Source organism: Lissotriton vulgaris, chromosome 5 (assembly GCF_964263255.1).
Source record: "Lissotriton vulgaris chromosome 5, aLisVul1.2, whole genome shotgun sequence".
Classification (NCBI taxonomy): domain Eukaryota; kingdom Metazoa; phylum Chordata; class Amphibia; order Caudata; family Salamandridae; genus Lissotriton; species Lissotriton vulgaris.
The window spans coordinates 823,095,347-823,113,696 of record NC_141693.1 but is presented as its reverse complement, the minus strand read 5'-3'; the positions used below and the strand labels follow the sequence as shown (position 1 = coordinate 823,113,696).

The 18,350-nt window shown below is 42.9% G+C and overlaps 1 protein-coding gene across 3 annotated transcripts in view; it reads left to right on the top strand.

Moving 5' to 3' along the window:
• LOC147711650 (polyunsaturated fatty acid 5-lipoxygenase-like) overlaps positions 1 to 18,350 on the top strand; it is an 836,408-nt gene that overhangs the window by 468,664 nt on the left and 349,394 nt on the right. For all 3 annotated transcript variants that reach the window (XR_015295955.1, XR_015295954.1, XM_086922316.1), the window contains exon 6: positions 3,822 to 3,994. Coding sequence is in view for 1 of the 3 variants with exons in the window: in XM_086922316.1 (XP_086778442.1) it covers positions 3,822 to 3,994 (173 nt within the window). In the remaining 2 variants the exon portion in view is untranslated. The remainder of the gene's footprint in view (positions 1 to 3,821; positions 3,995 to 18,350) is intronic.

The window sequence follows — 18,350 nt, the reverse complement described above, 5'->3', positions numbered from 1 at the left end:
AGAGCGAATTTGAAGGTCTGAGGAACGACATTAGTGGAGCAGTACCCCTACATGGATATGACCCAACCGGCAGCACCATATTGACAACGGATGCCAGCGAAAAAGGATTGGGAGCAGTGCTGGCACAGGAAAGAATGGATGGCACAATAGAAACTTTAAGTTTCCCATCCAGGGCGTTATCCCCTACCGAGCAGAAATATAGCGTCATCGAAAAAGAGATGCTGGCGGTTACATGGGCTATGGGGAAACTCAGACAATTCATTTGGGGCACCTGCTTCAAACTACAAACGGACCATAAACCGTTGGTTAAAGTGTTAACATCCTGCGGCCACGACACAGCCACTCCACGCATCGCGAAGATGACACTCAAGTTACTGGACTATACATATGATGTGGAGTATTTGCCGGGTACACAGAATAAAGTAGCGGACTATTTGAGCAGAGCCTCTGCCATGGAGAACGCACCAATGACCCCACCTGACACAGACGAGATGGTGGCAGAAATGGCCGACTCGGAGAGAACGATCAGCAGGCAAGAATGGGCCCAAGCGTATGAGAAGGACAGCGAGATGGAGGAAGTCAAACAATATCACGTCTCTGATTGGCCAGAAAAACGGCACCTCAAAGCGGACCTGAGGAAGTACTACGAAATAAGGGAGGAATTGTCGATGAGTGACTCAGGCATTTTTATGTACCGGGGTGATAAAGTGATACCTCCAGTGACTTTAATCCCGTTGCTACTGAACCAGCTTCATGAAGGTCACCTAGGCATCGTGAAAATGAAGGTCAGAGTAAAACAAATGTACTGGTGGCCAGGAATGGACAGTCAGATAGAAAAGCAAGTCAGAGAGTGTGTCCAGTGCCAAGGAGCGGATAAAATACTGAGACCCCTGAGGCCTGCGCTGGGGGAATTTGAGCGGCCCCAGAACCCCTAGGAAGATATCGCAGTGGACATACTAGGTCCTGTCCTCGACAACAGAGGTATAGCCAAATACGTGTGCGTGGTCATAGACAAATACTCCAAATGGCCTAAGATAGATGTGCAAGAATCCATGGATACGGACGCAGTGTTGAGATTAAGCATGGGCGAATTTTGCGAATCTGGCATTCGCGAATTTGCGAACTCGCAATCCGCAAAATCCGCGAATTCTAGCGAATTTGCAAATTTTTTTGTGTTCGCAAGGGTTTCTGCCATTTAGCGAGGATTTTGTACCAGTTCGCGATTGCAAACTTACTTGTCGGCACGCAACGGTAAAAACTATGTTGTTTCTACGTCTGGTTCATCATCACAAGTTCACAGCACCCTCTGTTTCAACACTGCCACCCTCGGTTTTACCCATGCCACCCTCTGGTACATCAATGCCACCTTCTGGTTCATCATCATCACTGTAGATTATGGGGGGAAAAAGCAAGCACACCTGCCCTGCTTCAACTGACATGAATTAACTTGGGGTTGATATATTAATGTGTCACTGTTTTAAAATTCCAGTCTGGCACCAGCTTCCTTATCTGTAATTTGCTTTCTGTTGCAGTGCAATTTTTTTTTCCAGGACTTTTGAGGCCTACTTGTAGCTATTCTATGATCCAGCTGTGAGGGTCAGAGCAGGGTCATACAATTGTTGCAACTAGCAACTGAACTCTGGAGGGGCCCCAGTCAGAAAGCACTACAGGGAATGGTTACTAATGATGAATTTGAACTTTTGCACCTGCTGCTGAGTGCTTTCAGTTTAGCAAAACTCGTTTTTCTGCAGAACAGCAAATGTAATGCCCCAAGCAAACTTACTTGTGAAAGTTTATTTCTAATCCAAAAGTGATCCAAAGAAAGTCAAAAGGCCTCAAATCCCAAAAAGGGCAGGCAAATGTCAACCTGAGGAGTTATTCTGATAAAATCATCATTTTCAGAAGGTCTATGCTGCTTGCTAGTGGATTTCTTGTGCAGAATTGCAAATTTTGTAATTTCGCGAGTGCGAGATTATTGCTGCCCGCCGCACCTACATGTTCGCAATTACGAACTTACACCGCACGCCGCAAAATTGTATCACCAAGAAAAAAAAATTCGCTGCGTGTGAATTTGCGGATTTTTGGTAAATTCGCGAGCGTTTGCGGATCGCGAATTTTACCGAAAATCCGCAAAATCTGCGAGCGTAACGGATTTTCCGCCCACCCTTAGTTGAGATTTCTCACCTCACTGTTCTTGAGGGAAGGAATACCGAGGACGATATTGAGTGACAATGGGCCACAGTTCACCTCGGATAAATGGAACAAGTACATGGAGAGGAATGGGATAAGTCTAAACACACAGCAGTATACCATCCCGCATGTAATGGGCAAGTCGAACGGTTCAACCGTGTACTGATGGGGTCCATACAGGCAGCCATAATGCAAGGGAAAGAGTGGGAATTGGAAGTCCAAGGCATGCTGTGGGCATACAGGATCACACAGACAGTGCTAGGATACAGCCCCTTCCGAATCCTGAGAGGCAGGTTCCCCTTCACAAGAGACAATGTGGTATGGAGAGAAAAAACAGTGACTAGCAAATGGTCGCCAGCAGTGGTACAACACAACCTGGAAAAAGCCCAAAAAGTGTGCGCTGCACATTACACCAAGAGGCACAACACCAAAGATACCATCCTGGAAAAAGGGGAATGGGTTAGAGTTAAACTCCCAACTCTCCAAAAGAAAGGCGATAGCAAGTACAGCAAACCCCTACAGGTTCAAGAAGTGTATGGCAGAGCGGCCTTGCTCAGCGATGGGAGAGTGTGGTCCCTAGACCGTATGGCTAAGGTCAACAGGATCATGCAGTGGCCGGCGGACAAGAAAGAAGAGACTGAGGAACAGAGGCAAACCAATGGAGAGGAAGAGACGGAGACAAGTAAGGAGAGGCAGAAAGAAAGACCTGCTCTAGAGGACAATGAAAGGAACGACGAATCACGAACAGAGGAAGGAGCAGTGACAAACACGGCCCCGGCTGGGGAGAAGGAAAAAGACACACAGACGGACGGAAGGAGTCTTCCCGGTGAAGGTAACAGGGAAGAGCTCACCCCGGTAAGATGAACCCGTACCGGGAGAGCAGTCACTCTGCCCCCCCCGTTTCAAAGACTATGATATGAGTGGCTATTGAACTGCACCACCATTTGTTTTTTATGTTATTGGTAAAAGGAGGAGATATGTGGAGTTGCGCTTTAGTCTCTGGCGCTTGGCGTGATGACGTGCCGCGCCGGAGCAAGAGCGGAACACCGGCGCTTGCGCGCGAGACGCGAGGCAAAGCGCGCGAAGAGAGAATACGGCAGAAGCGACCGGAGCTGGCAGTAATTAGACGCTCGGCGCTCTGTGAAATAGCGTACATGTTATGCTGCAATAAAAGCTTGTTCCTAAACACTACCAGGTATCCTGTGCTCTGTGGGGGAGAAACCATCAACATTTCAATTATGGATTGAAAAAAATGAAGTAAAGGATTCTGTAAATTCAGTGGGTAAATCAACCTCTATGACATTGCCTTAAATCACTCCCTTACGTTTTCAAAAGTGTTTCAAATCATGTCCGTGTTATACTCCAGCATAATAGCTTTTGAATAGAACACTGTTATATCTCCTAGATTATTACGTTATTTTTCAAAGTTGATGAATAGTATCTCCAGTTATATTGCAAAATATTTTAATACATAATTAGATATTGTTGTATAATATGAGTTCATTATGAAATTTTCTGATGCATAGCCGTTCACAATCTAAGATTTTGAGCACTGTTCACCCAGGACGAAAATTGTGTCTTTTAAAAACAGTAGTGTTACTCCTACTAATGTGAGCATCTTTCCCTGCCAGAATATGTGATGCAGCATTGGCAAGAAGACTTCATGTTTGGATATCAGTTCCTGAATGGGTGTAATCCAGTAATGATCACCAAGTGTGAAGCAATACCTGACAACTTTCCGGTTACGTCGGGGATGGTGGAATGCAGTCTTGAACGAAGCCTTACACTGGAGGAGGAAATCGAGGTGCAGTAATAAACGTAAAAAACTTCAAATGTCGAGCTGCGACCATCGGAGGGCTTTGGGTTACCCTCGGCCAACAATGTGATTGGCACACAATAAATAGGACACTAGGCAATAGATTTGACGGCTTAATGGCTACTTTTACTGCAAAGTAAGACCTAATGGAGGAGTTGCAAAATTGTAAAAGGCCTATAAATCTGGCCACATATGCCCAATAGAGCAGATTCAATACCACCCAACCATAATAGTAAACTGCTTATTTACCCCATATATGTGACAACCAGAGACTCCCCAGACTATCCAGTGATATTAAATGTAAATGTATGTAAATGTAAATGTAAATGTATAGGCATTTATATAGCGCACTACTTACCCGAAGGGTCCCAAGGCGCTTCGACCGCTGCGAAACCCTTCCTGGCTTCCCTGAGAGATGGTCCCTTAATGGGTATCTCCAGGGTGAGACCAGGCATCCCCGGCGGTCTGGTGGGGCCGTTAGTGAAGATGAGGCAAGCTAATGCCCAGATTTACCGAGTGTGATCGCTGATCAGAGTGGGCACCGAGGCGAGAGAATTATCGAGTCCGCTGACCCTGGTCCAGAAACCTGCCGCGCCGGGATTCGAACCCTGGTCCCGGGCCGTCCTCTGCTCTCAGGTCTGCCGCCTCTAACCAGTGAGCCACACTACTTCACATACCAGTGAGCCACACTACTTCACATGCGGCCAGGGTAGCATGGACACCATTTCAGGCCCCAGAGAGGATATCTAGAGGTTGCAGGCTTTAGACCAAGTACAGAATATCATTTTGTAAGCATTTTTATCGGCATAGTGTGTTTCCATCTGTTTCACCAGGATTTTTTACTTCAGCCTTCATAAGTGTACTCTGCTAAAACTGTGGGCCCGATTCACAGAACTAACTTAAGACAAAATCCTAAACGTACTACTTTTGGTATTCACAGAAGTAAGGATTTTGTCTTAAGACAGACTTAAGTTAGGATTCTGTCTTAAGTTTGTCTTAAGACAAAATCCTAACTTCTGTGAATACCAAAAGTAGTAAGTTTAGGAATTTGTCTTAAGTTAGTTCTGTGAATCGGGCCCCGTGTGTCTTTGTTCTCTCAGTGCAGAACCGACCACTGTGGAAGTGGGCTTAATGCATACCAGGGCCTCAGATTGGAACTGAGGATTGTTAAAATATTAGTAAGCAGCCCACTGTAATGTAACAGTAATATTTTATTTATTAACTTTATAACGGCCGTTTTGGCCATAAAAGTCATGTACATACATAAAAAATCATCATAAATACAACAATATTTTCTTTTAAAAAAAGGGGAAAAAGTGTTATACGGACATAGAATAGTTTGCACAGTTCATTCACTTTTACAAGGACAATCATACATTATATTTCATTTCAAGAATTTAAAAGAAAATTAGTTAAGAAATATCACAAATGCATTGGTTGGATAGACATCTACACTTTCCCAACTCAGAGACAATATCCTTGTTTTTTTCGGATTATGAAAACAGAATGTAAAAATTTACTTATGCTAAATACAATGAACTGGGTTGTGTTACTTTTCATGATCCTAAAAGCTATTGAACAGGACCTAGTCCCCAGGAGGTTACACATTGGTTTCAACCATTTCTTTCTCGGTTTCGCATATGCGCTACAAACAAAGAGCATGTGAACCTCATTCTCGGAACAGTCAGTTTGGCACATAGGGCAGCTATTAGTTTTAACAGACAAAGCCCCCAGTTTCTTTTGTGCCCATCTTTCTGTATTGTAATTCAACATAAGTGTCCCATATCTAAACTTTAGAAAAAGAGTTTTTGCAATAGGTGGCTCTATCTCGTCCAGGAATGGTTCGAAGTAAAGTTCATCTTTAAATAATAAAAAAGCCTGGACTGCGGAACCAACACTAACTCCATCCACTAGCTTCCTATTTATATGATTCCAGAATGCTCGCTTAACTACCATTTTGGAAAAGGTAGGCATTTTATCTGGAGTCTCCCACATAGAATGTAGGTCCAAAAGTATAAGCCATTTTTTGATGTGCACTAGCCAGTGCAGGGAGTTGAAGGAATCAAGCATCATCAGTTCTTGCAGGCCATATCTATAATCTATCAGTTCGGGTGTAGTCCAAAGCCTAACCCAAAATAGTAATGGCCTTAGCATAGTTAGTAGTTATGTAACAGTAATAGTGCAGGCCACCCAGTCTATTGCGCCTAGTTCTGTTATCAAGCTGAAGGTCAGGATATTTTTCCCAGAGCTGACACTGAATGTTAAGTGGCTTAAGAAGCTTTACTAACCTCTGACATCTTTGCTGTAGTACCTATTGTAGTACCTATAACTTATAAAGAAAAATGTGGATTCATTTGTATCTTAGGAATACTTCACACTGTTGCTAGAATGTATGTCTGCACCTCAGGGTCGCTATGCGTACCCAAAGCCATTCATAGCTCACCCCTAATGATCCTCCACCATTACCTATGTGACCAAGAAAATAAAGCATATTTGGGGTAAAAGGGATTGAGGAGAGAATCCCTAGCTGGCCGTGTAAGTGGTCATGAACTGCACCTACACAAAAAAGACAGGGAGCAGTATTCTCACAGCTTTATTGATGCACTACTCATTTTCTTTCTCTAGCTATACCCACCTCAACCACCCACTGCACAAATTCCTTAGACATTCTGAACCTCTTGTCTTTCAGAGTAAAATGTAGTTTGGGAAGTCAGTCTTGGACACTTCTCATGTGCTGCCCACTTGAAGGGCTGAACCATAAAACGTCTACAAGTGCCCAATCCTCTTCGAAGATAGTCGTGTCTTGCAAATTGTAGAGTGAGGGAAGACAAACATCGAAGTCTTTTGTGCGTTGGAGGAGCATCTGTGTAAGGAGCCAGGATACTTGAATCCTCTCTTAGAACACCAGTAAAGTGCAGCAACTTCTGTCTTCTGAGTTGCTAAGGGAATAGAGACCAAAGTGTGTGCCTTTCCCAGTGCCTCCACAACAGCCGCAGCTGCCATAATGTTCACATTGTGGCATCCCTGTTTCTGCATCACTTTTTTCTAACTTATTAACCACACTGTCTAATCCATCTGCCATTTAAGTCTTCAAATGGAACGTACATGACAGATGTGAGATGATGAGAGTAGCTGATCTGGGCTTGCAGGCTAGGCATTTGATATTGAATACTTCCATCATCACCTAACTCTTTATAAGGGATCCTGTCCGAACTCTGTCTCTTCTGCTCAGTGGGACATCTTGGGGAGGTATAAGCCTAAGGAATGTGAATTCCTAAGAGGTGAATTGAACTAAAAAGGTTTGTGGTGGGTGCCATTAGAGAAAAGAAGAGTGAACCCTAGTCACTGAGATATGCTCAGCTATTCTGGAGTTTCACCCTCTAACGTTTCTTGGAGATGTTAGTGCCGCCATGGGCTCTTCCAGCACAGAAATTAAATAATAGGGTACTGAAAGTGGAAGTGTAGATTGTGGGGTTTGGGCAGGGCTTTATGTTGGATCACTTGCAAATGGAGTCGATGAATGCCTTTCTAAAAAGCATTCTACACATACTGTTACTTCAGAACATGTATAGAATAAAAGGTGGAATATTTGCATACCTGCAGTTCAATAGGAATCCAAATCTTTTTGCCAGAGGAAAACTGGAAGAGATGTACGTACCTCTGCCTCTATCTTTGTCAGCTGTCACCTGATGATTATATGAACAGGAAGGGGACCTGCTCCAAAGGGAGGTGTAGTGACTGCAATCACATCAGGAACAGAAGAATGAGAAGAGTAGAATTATATAAATAGGACATTTATTCTCAAGGTGAAGAATAACATGCAGCTCCAGTAAAGTTACATCAAGAATGACACCAGAGCCGCAGTTACCGTTGCTCAGCCACTGAACATTCCTATTACATACACAAGGTTCTAATTAAAGGAACATGCCATCACTACACATCCTCCTTCTTAACAAAGAAACAAACAAAAATAAAAAACAAACAAATAAGAAAACAACAATATAAAATCATTGACAACTCGGACCTAATAATCCGCCATGTATGTTTAGTAAATACCGCACAACCTATGTGATCAACAAATGAGAACTAAACTAGATCACCCCCAACCATCCCCCCTTTCCAAATTGCTAAAGAGAGAAGAAGAAAAAAAAAATATATCATCCAGCACATATTTCACCAATAAGTGATGACTGAAATTCAAATCTCAATGTTCCGAAAGTAACTCCCACATCTAAAACACACCACATCACTAAATTTCTTCCTTTCACTTCCCTCACTAAATTTCTTCCTTACACTACACTCCCACTCCTTCTCACTAAATGTCTTCCTTTCACTACCCTCCCACTCCTTCCTATCACGAAAATCACCATTTCCTCCTGGGGAATTGATTTGCAAATTTGAAGTAAAACGCATCCTAGAAGAACCTTCGTCCCCTGTTGCTGAATCCCTGGCTATTAAAAACATACTAACAAGCTTACACACCAATACAGATCCAGAATAAAATTAGTTCAGCAAAGGATAACAACCTTAATGTAAATGCGAAAGAGAAACAAAAACACTCAAACAACCACTTCGTGAATGACGAGTCAGTAAAAATATAAAGACTCAAATAACCACTTCATGAATAATGAGACAGCAAAATTAGGAAAATAGCAAATAGCAAAATTGATACTGCTGCAAGCAATAGATAGGTTCGTTGTTCCAAATAATATAGACAGGTCGATGAGTCAGTAAAAAAAAAAAATAAACTGTAAATGAATATACACTTACTAACTCTAAATTAATACTTCATGAAATTCCTGAGCTTTATGAAATTTCTGCATACAGTGAGCGTACTTGGGAACTTATGCAACAACTTAGAAGCAAGTAGTACTTGTACTGGTAATGGTAATACTAATGGTAATACTTGGAGCACAAGAAACCGTTGTAAATAAGGAAACAAATCTCTGCTGTGGAATGAAAACGACAGAGTTTTGTAGTTAGGAAGCAAAAATAAAGAAAGTAGTCACCGTTGTCTACCGATGAGTTTTCTCGAGTTCCAGTTATTCCAGCACCCAAATACCGCAGAATGAGCTTCCTTATAACAATTCCTCAAAGAAAGAATCACCCTTTCGTGAAAACTGAAAAGATCACTTCATGAATGGTGCTTTTATAAAATGCTCGCACCTTCCAGCTGCACTTCACACTTAAAGAGAACAAAGTTGGTGTATAGTTAAGTCATGAAGTTAAGTCATGAAATGTTTAACCTCATCGCTTCAAGAATCATTCCTCGGTTCTTCCATTCCCTCAAAAATATGTTACCTCAAGAAACCGGCAATAAAATTGCTCCAAATACCCTTTTTCTTTTTTTTTAAATTTGACATTCCGCTGCTGTTTAAAAAAAAATGAATTATCATCGATGTCCACGTTGCTTACATTAGCCTTGCCTTGCCGTGTCTGTGGTGTACGCCTGGTTGTCAGGGAGATTTTGCTCCAGATGGCCGTCGTACGTGACCTTTGACGCAGTGACGTGTGCTCCGACTTCCTTCCTTGAGCGTACAACGTCCGTGCAAAGGCTGACGAAGATAACTCCAGTACGAGCTCCGGGGATACGTCACAAAGAACTCCTACTCGAGCTCCTGGCGCACGCACAACCACTACAGTTTTAAATGTAAGCAGGCCCAACGTTATTGTAAATGTATTTATATGACAGCGTGAATTTAGTAAGCGAGCTCCTTTACAACAATGTCACGATGTTAAACAAACGTTTAAACACTCCAAGTTTGAAGGCAACCACACGAATATTTTCATGGCAATTGCTGCTCATTCTCAAGTTCAAATTGTCTTCACATGCCGCACGCATAAGGTCACGCTTTTACTCACGAAGAAATATCGTAAACACACTCCTTTTTCCAGTGAAGTGTCGAAATCACAATCGGCCTTCCACAGCTTCCATCAAAATACGGACACAGCCACACCTCCGTTTTCTTAGGCAGTTCTGAACTTCCCACAGGTTGTCTTCTTTGTTTTTAAAGACCATCCATGTCGCCAAAATTGTAGTGACTGCAATCACATCAGGAACAGAAGAATGAGAAGAGTAGAATTATATAAATAGGACATTTATTCTCAAGGTGAAGAATAACATGCAGCTCCAGTAAAGTTACATCAAGAATGACACCAGAGCCGCAGTTACCGTTGCTCAGCCACTGAACATTCCTATTACATACACAAGGTTCTAATTAAAGGAACATGCCATCACTACAGGAGGTTTGTATCAACTCTCATGTGCACAGCTGATTACCTGCTGGCCAAGGTCCATTACTAGAGCAGGATACTGACCTGTTCACCTGATCCCACATGACTGGCGTGCTGCAGGGGAGACAGTTGAAGACCTGAATCCGTTGTGAAGAGCCCAATCTGACTTCAAGGGGCTAGGACGGACGGGGCCAATGCACAGAATTCTGAATAAAGCATAAGCCTGTACTTAGTCAAGATGCAACATTGTCTGAGAACTGCCACTCTTTGTTTCACTCTCATTGTTTTTCCACAAATCAACTTCATGAAAACATTTTCACATGAAGCCTGCACCTTTTTTCTGCCAAATCTCCATGTGCTAGGAGAAAATGAATAAAGTGGATTATTCTGCCTAGTGCCACACAGGACCGAATTCCACCACCTGGAACCCACCCCCTCCACTTGGGACAAATCCTGTTGGCCTGCCTCACTAGGAACACCCACCACACCTAAGGGACCATGCATGAAACCTTGGCATCATACTGGATCCTTGCTCATAATGAACTGCCCGATCAACCTCGTCTCCCCCTCTTGCTTCAACATGTGTCGCCTGCCTCAAAAGACCTTCAGATGGATCGCCACTGAATCCAGAAAGACAGTCACCCACACGTTCACAGATGTTGTCCACCTGCTGCACCACACTCCACTGGGTCCATCTATCACTTGCTCCCTGCTGCTTAGGGCTGGGATGCCTGGGCCCCCGCGGTTGGTACTTATTGAGTCTTCAGCGAGGGGGAGGATTTCCACCAGATGCAGATGAGTGTGAGTTTTTTTATGGAGAGAATCCCCTTGTGAGCGCTGTCTTGATGTGCAGCTGCTATGTACTCAATGTGGGCACCTAGAGTTAGCGGCCGCATCATTGAAGTGTTTTGGGTACTGAGCTTCAAGAGCACTTCCCGGAAGGCAGCACCAAACTCACAGTCTCTTCCTCGTCCTCTCCTGGTTTAGCAGCCCCAGGAATGTTGGTGGACACAGCTCTGAATTGGGTTTTGAGTGGGGAGAAAGCGGTCCTACTCTGCCGTCATCTTGGATACAACCCCCTGGCTCACATTTAGAAGAGAGTGGAGATCAAGGCAATCACAACAAAGGGACTACAAACCACTGAAATTGGATAGCGAGTGGTCCCCTCAGCAGATAGTCACTGATTCTGCAGTGGATCTTTATTTTAGACAGGTTGTGATTTTGACCCACAGTCTGTCCTGATCTCAAATCGTGCATGAGCACAGAGCCCGGAAATAGACCATTAAGTACCACATCTACCAGACAGCCTGTGTCATATTAGAAAAGGACTCAGTTATTAATAGAACATAAGCGCTTCATGATCCAGCAATCTGTTTTAGGGTAGTTTCTATAGCAATGTAGTCCACAAATGGGGTAGTTTTTGACACAAAATTCATTACACAAACATAGCAATTTTGTTCTCTGCATATGTCACACATAAGTCATGAAAAAGTCACACATAAGCACACTGAAGGGTTGTCAAACTTTGAAAGAAGTGCTGTCACTCGGTGTAGGTTAGAGTGAGCGTACATACGTTTAGAGTGTATATAGCTATACATTCTAAAAAGGGTGGGCAGGATGTCTGACGTTGTTTGACATTGCCCTTCATCCACCAAACTAACAATAATCCCTTGCACCTGAAATGGAACTTGTCATGGGGAAACCTGTTACATCCAGTGCAGCCACAGGTGCTTGTTGCCTGCCTCACTTGGTCCCCTAGCCCAGTTGGATTTATTTTGTTGTTCCGATGACCAATGTTGGCTGTAGACTTCCAGAACATGTACTGGAAGATATTGGAGCCCCCTCCGCCAAGGTGGACCATTTAAGCCTTGCTAGACTTTTTCTGGCTCCAAAACCTTTTCTCCCTGTGAGGGTAGAAATCTTACAACAGCCAAACTCAAATTTTGATCCATACATACATGTGTACTCTTAGGTGGGAAACACGAGTAGCACAGGTGCCACTTTAAAAAACTGTTTGACATTTTTGGAAAATTTTCCATTTTCCATAGATTTTCAATAAGTATATTTTTCATGTTTGCCTAGCATTTGAGATAATAGTCTGATTTTCTCTGTTTTATTTTATGTTCCTTAACAAGTTGTGATTTTTTTGCCTAAACTTTGTTGCATCTTTAATTCCTACACCTACATTAGTCTTTGCCTGTTTCACTTGGTTTGTTACACTTACAGCCAGATTCATCATGGTCTAGTTTTGCGAGTCCTTAATAGTGATTATTAAGAATCGCTATTAAGGGTTTGCAAAACGGGATTCATGTAGGAATCGCTAAATAAATTGCGATTCCTACACATTCCTTATTTTCGATTAGAAAATTGCTAATCGCAAATAAGGAATAACTCCCCATTCATTCCTATGGGCCTATGAGTCATTCCTTATTTGCGATTAGCAATTTGCTAATCGCAAATAAGATTGCGATTTCAAGGGTGCCAGGGGTGTCCAAAGGACACCCGGTAGCACCCCTGAAATGGAAATGTAGCCTGATGTTGCGCACACACATGTCCAAAGGACATGTGTGTGTGTAACATACCACTTAGAAAAATGCACTAAAGTGCATTTTTCTAAGTTTCCCGTATTTACCACGAAGTCACACTTCGCGGTAAATAGCGGCCGGAAATTGCAAATTTGCACATTTTAAAAGTTTCATGAATTGCATTTAAGGAATCTGAAATAGAGATTCCTTAAATGCTATTCCTCGCTAAAATGCGAAATCTGTAATAGCGAATTTTGCATTTGGGATGATGAATCCCCAATGCAATAATTGCGCTCGCAAAGGGCCAGATTCTCAGAATCTGGCCCTTTGCGAGCGCAATTTCCCCTTATGAATCTGGCTGTTAGTGCCTTAAGTACTTTCTTGCTGCTGAGGTTCAGCTTTCAAGGAGATCAAAGTTCATATTTACTGACTTTTATCTGCCTTTGGGTAATTCTCTATGAAGTGTGGCAACCCGAGTACAGCTCACATCACAACTTTGGCCTGTCTGGGCCACAGCATGCTAGACGATTTTCCTGCACACTAAATGAACTTTTCTCTACCTTTGTTTTCTGTGAGCTGCATGGTTTGCTCAGTGTACTGGTCGCTGACCATGAGGACACTCCTCACCTCATCGGCAAACCTCAGGAAGGACAATTAGACATTGGCTTCTCAGTGATGCTGGTGTCACTATTGTTCCATTGGGCTTAGTTAGATGAACCGCACCTCAGAACAATAAAATGGACAAATATGAAAACATGCAGAATTGTATATAAAGACGCATCAGAAACCTCTCCACATGGTGCATTATGCAACTATCTAACCTCCTTTATGCTGCTTCTCATGCTACCTTATAAAAACAAGCATTGGTAAATGCAGTAGGTTTCGCCTATGTGATTAATAATATTTTTTATTGTTGTAAGTTTTGGCTGGGCAAACAGGTGTGCAATAGAAGCCTATTTGACTGGGGGGGGACTGGTGAGTGCACATTGCAATCAGAGCGTTGGCTTCCCACAAAACACGCAGTGGTGCTGACACGCTTTAAAAGAAGTTCCAGCAAAGTGGATGAAAACAGTAATTGGGCTACTGTAGGCTGATAAGAGAAACACACGAGGAACAGCAGAAAATAGTAGGCTACTGCGAATATGAACGGAGGAAAAGTAAGTGGCAAGCACACAAACCAGTGAAAAGCAAAGACAGAATTTAAGCCCCTTTGAAGGTTTATATTAAATACAATAGATTTCACAAGCAGGCACAAACCTAAAAATGGCCTCTGATAGATTGTGGAGAGCTGCTTTAAAGTAGAATTGATGCCTATCTCTGATTTGAAAATGCGTAGGCAGCAAAGCATCTGCTAGCAATACCAAGCACAGTAGGGCAATGTCTCTCAGTGCCCTCTAAAGCTTTTAACTTTATCCTGTCTTACAGGCAAGCATTGATCCATATCTTTATCGGATAGCCCTGGTGCATGGTATGCTCCTTGAACAATCCGTGCCCACAGTTCGCTCCTGCACTTTATATCCAAAGGTCAGTGAGGTGTTTCTGACCCACCACCATTTCAGGTGACGAGGGGGATTGCCACCTGACTGTTTCCTACTGGCATGACCATTAATTTAATATTCCAGCCGGTGCAAAAATTTGGAAAATCACTGAAGGAAGATATTTTCCCCATTAACAATTTATACCTGAAACAGTAATTATAAGAAGAAAGTAATTTATCATAGAACTGCCTTAAAGATCCCTTACGGATAATTAAAGTAAACAAAGACAGAAAGGTCATGTTAAAAATGAAAACAAACGATTCTTACGTTACTTAAAATGTGAACAAATAGCAGGTATTTTTCTCCGGAATAGCACAAGCCCAGTGAGGGGGGTTGTGGAGGAGCGGAGCTACAAACAATTTCAGAATAACGTGACATGTAAGTAACAGTAACTGCTCAGCAGATGTCAGCATTTTTGTAAAACCCAGAATACTCAAGAAAGCCACAGATAATATTTAGATTATTCAGATAGATATGGCAATTACTGTAAGTTGAGATGTCAGATATTTCAACTAAAAGTGATAAGAAACATATTAACATAGGTCTGCCAAAAAACTACAGATGTGCATTATCGAACGGAAAATTTGAGTTACCAACACCCTGTAAAGACTGCGTGTATACATGCATATGACAATATTCTCTCATGTACAAGCGCAGAAAATGAATGGGGCCACACGTGCAACTAATAAGTAATGATACACCAAATTCCTTCATTGTTACAAGAGCAAAATCACATGTTGCGGCACATGTAGTATTATGAGGTCTTGGAAACGTCAACAAAAGCGGTGTGGTTCCATGAAATTTGAGGGATGCCTAAGTATATTCAAGTTATTTTCTAGTACAGTAAAATGAACCATAAGCAGTCTCTTCCCTAATGTTCAAACCGCTGAGTAACTACTCATGGACCTTTTGCACATTGAAGAATTAGAATGGCAGCCACTTATCAAAGTTAAGAATTGTTATTGTAGGTTCATGGTCTATTTGTATTGTGGTTCTATACTATGTGATGTTATTAATTGTCATAGTACAGAGTATGCCTTTTACATGGCCTCATAGTAGTATTTGGTTGTTTATCCAAACAAAGGGTCTTTTCTTTGGGATAATATCCTTACGGGGAGGGGACAGAGTGGAAGGGCTCAAGATGGCCATGTTTATTTGAGACTACAACCATGGCCCGTTGTGTCATTTCCTGGTGGAACGCTGATAGGACTGAGCGAACCTGAGATACCCAAACGTGAGCAGGCGAGCAGTCAGTGAGGCCTATATGCCACTTATTCCCTGATATAGGTTCCTCTGGTGAAGCACAGAGAGTGCTCTCCCTCACTCTGAGGCCGGCTTTTAGTGACCCCTGGGCAGAAGAAAGTGTTGCCAGTGACGGCGGGCCCTGCAGTGATTTCTCCTAATGCGTGGTATCAGATTTAAAGAGTGACCCAGAACTGGAGCGGGAGCAGAGAGTGGACAGTGTGCGTCAATTGAAATGGGACCAGGTCTTGAAAACAGATCCAGAATACGCAGCAAGAGGCAGAAGAGTACACCAAAAGGTCATCGGCAAAGGTCCATGTCTGGAGCATGCTGGAAAATTGGGTTTGCTCCTGCCACAGACCGGGTAGAGGGTCGCACCACATCATGACACCAGAGACTATGCCCAGGTGAACTTTTTTAAAGGACATGGAGCAAGATGTTTTCTGAGGTTCTGGTCTGAAAAAGCATCCAGTCTGTTTGTGACAAGAAACTTATTTGCAAACCAACCTATGTACTCATAGGTTGGTTTGCAAAAAAAAGTTTCGGATTGAGGCAAAATCTGACCTACCTCCTTAATATTCATTAGGTAAGTTGCACATTGCGACTATGTCAAATTAGTCACAATCACAAGAATGATAGGCTGGAAGGAATCACCATGTCGGTGACTTTTTTTAAATAGAGTTAACTTTCTTCAAAGCAGCTCAAATTCCTTTAAGGAAGCCGGATTGCTTTTAAATTGTAAGTTTTGTTTTTTAAAACTTTTCATTGAGAGTTGGCAGATATCCGCTGGACAACAGAATCTTTTACCACAATTCACAAATGGGTAAAGGTCTAAAGGCAATACATTCTCTTTTGCAAATGGTAAGGACCCTAGTTTGGGGGTCAGTAACTTTTCAATAATTTGAGACAAAAATTACGGTGAGCGAGCGTGGTTAAGCAGCGGACTGCGATGGCCGCTTAATTCATCTGCTCTGTGAAGGGCTTCTCCCCTACATCTATCTGCCAGCATAATTCATGTCCCATAGGGGATAATCCACAGCGGAAGGTGTGCGGAGCGGCAGTCGGGGGCTCCCATGATCCGACGTCCGTGTCTGCCGGCGCTGCGAGCCCCGTTCGGATTGGGTCTGCAGTTGTGTAGAAGCTGGGGCCTAAAGTATAGCCTGTGGCCAGCAGAGGGATCGAGGAGAGCGGATTGCCGCGGCGGCGTGACCAGGGTACAACCAACCAGGCAAACGCCAAACACGTCACAAATTTTACCAATGGTAGACAGCATAAACTCAAATCTCACATCCTCTGAAACCATACCCATATTCAATCTGTCTAAACACCAATTGGCTGACCCAGAGCTTTCACTCCTTAAGAAAGGGTTGTCTTTTGTTCCCACTATCCCTCCCAATTTCTTGGAACTCCAGACTGAATTACTTCGGTTTTTCAGATGTATCCGTCTACAATCCTTTTTCCAACTCAACCCCACCCCAATCAGAACTCAAATACCCTATTCCGGCCTCCTCCCAAATTTTCTCCATCTGCGGGTATGATCCCCACGAAGATCCTTACTTTTGAAAAAATGATCTTGAAAGATTTAGGGAATCTGGCACAGTCCAGGCGCTTCATTCCTTACAACCTGTCAATCGAAGAGAAAAAGGCCATAGAATCGTAGAAAACCAATACCTCACTTGTGATTAAAAGTGCCGACAAGGGAGAAGGCATAGTACTCCAAGAAAGAGAGACCTACAAGCATGAAATTACTCGCCAACTTTCTAATACTGATCATTACCAGAGGTTAGCTTCAAACCCCACCAAAGAGATACAGGGACTAATAACAAAAATCACCACTGATGCCCTAAATGAGGGTTTCTTAAGCAAGAAAGAATTCGAATTTCTCAACATCAAATCCCCCAGGACTCCGGTGATATATACTCTGCCAAAAGTCCATAAAAATCCAGATAACCCCCCGGGGCGACCCATAGTATCTGCTTGTGGCTCTATTCTTGAACCCCTTGGTTCATACATTGATTTCTTCATTAAAGAATTTGTCCCCAGTACAACATGCTATGTAAGAGACAGCATGGGGATGATAAATCTCGTTGAGCACCATCCTTTCAACCCAGACATAGATACACTCTGCACCATGGACGTGGAGTCCTTATATACGAACATCCCTCAGACTACAGCACTACTGGTTATCCAAAGAACACTTGACTCACGCCCTCGCCCACATGCTGTCCCCACAATTTTTATTCTCCAACTTTTGGAACTTTGTTTAACCAAAAACGTTTTTTCATTTAAGGGTGATTACTACCAACAGATCAAGGGAACCTCAATGGGCGCTATTTTTGCTCCAAACCTGGCAGTTTTGTTCATGGATTCCTTAGAAACATCCTCTATTCTGACCACTAGCAACCCTTTTTTTTCAGGCATCACCCTCTGGCACAGGTATATAGATGATATTTTCATCATCTTGAAAGACAGCATTGAATGTCTACACCAGTTTCTCCACAGGTTGAATAATAACTGCCCTGGGCTCAGTTTTACCATCACTACCAACAAATCGGCTATTGCCTTCCTGGACCTGACCATTTTCCACTCAGACGGGATATTACTAACCTGGCTTTACAGAAAACCAACAGAGTGCAATACCCTGTTGAGCTACTCAAGTAACCACCCTAGAGCACTGAGAGACTCCCGTATTCACAATTCCTTAGGATACGATGCAACTGTTCCAACAAGGAAGACTACTTTAAAGAGGCAGCCATGTTGTCTAGTAAACTTAAGGACCGTGGCTACCCCAAGAGAATTGCCAGG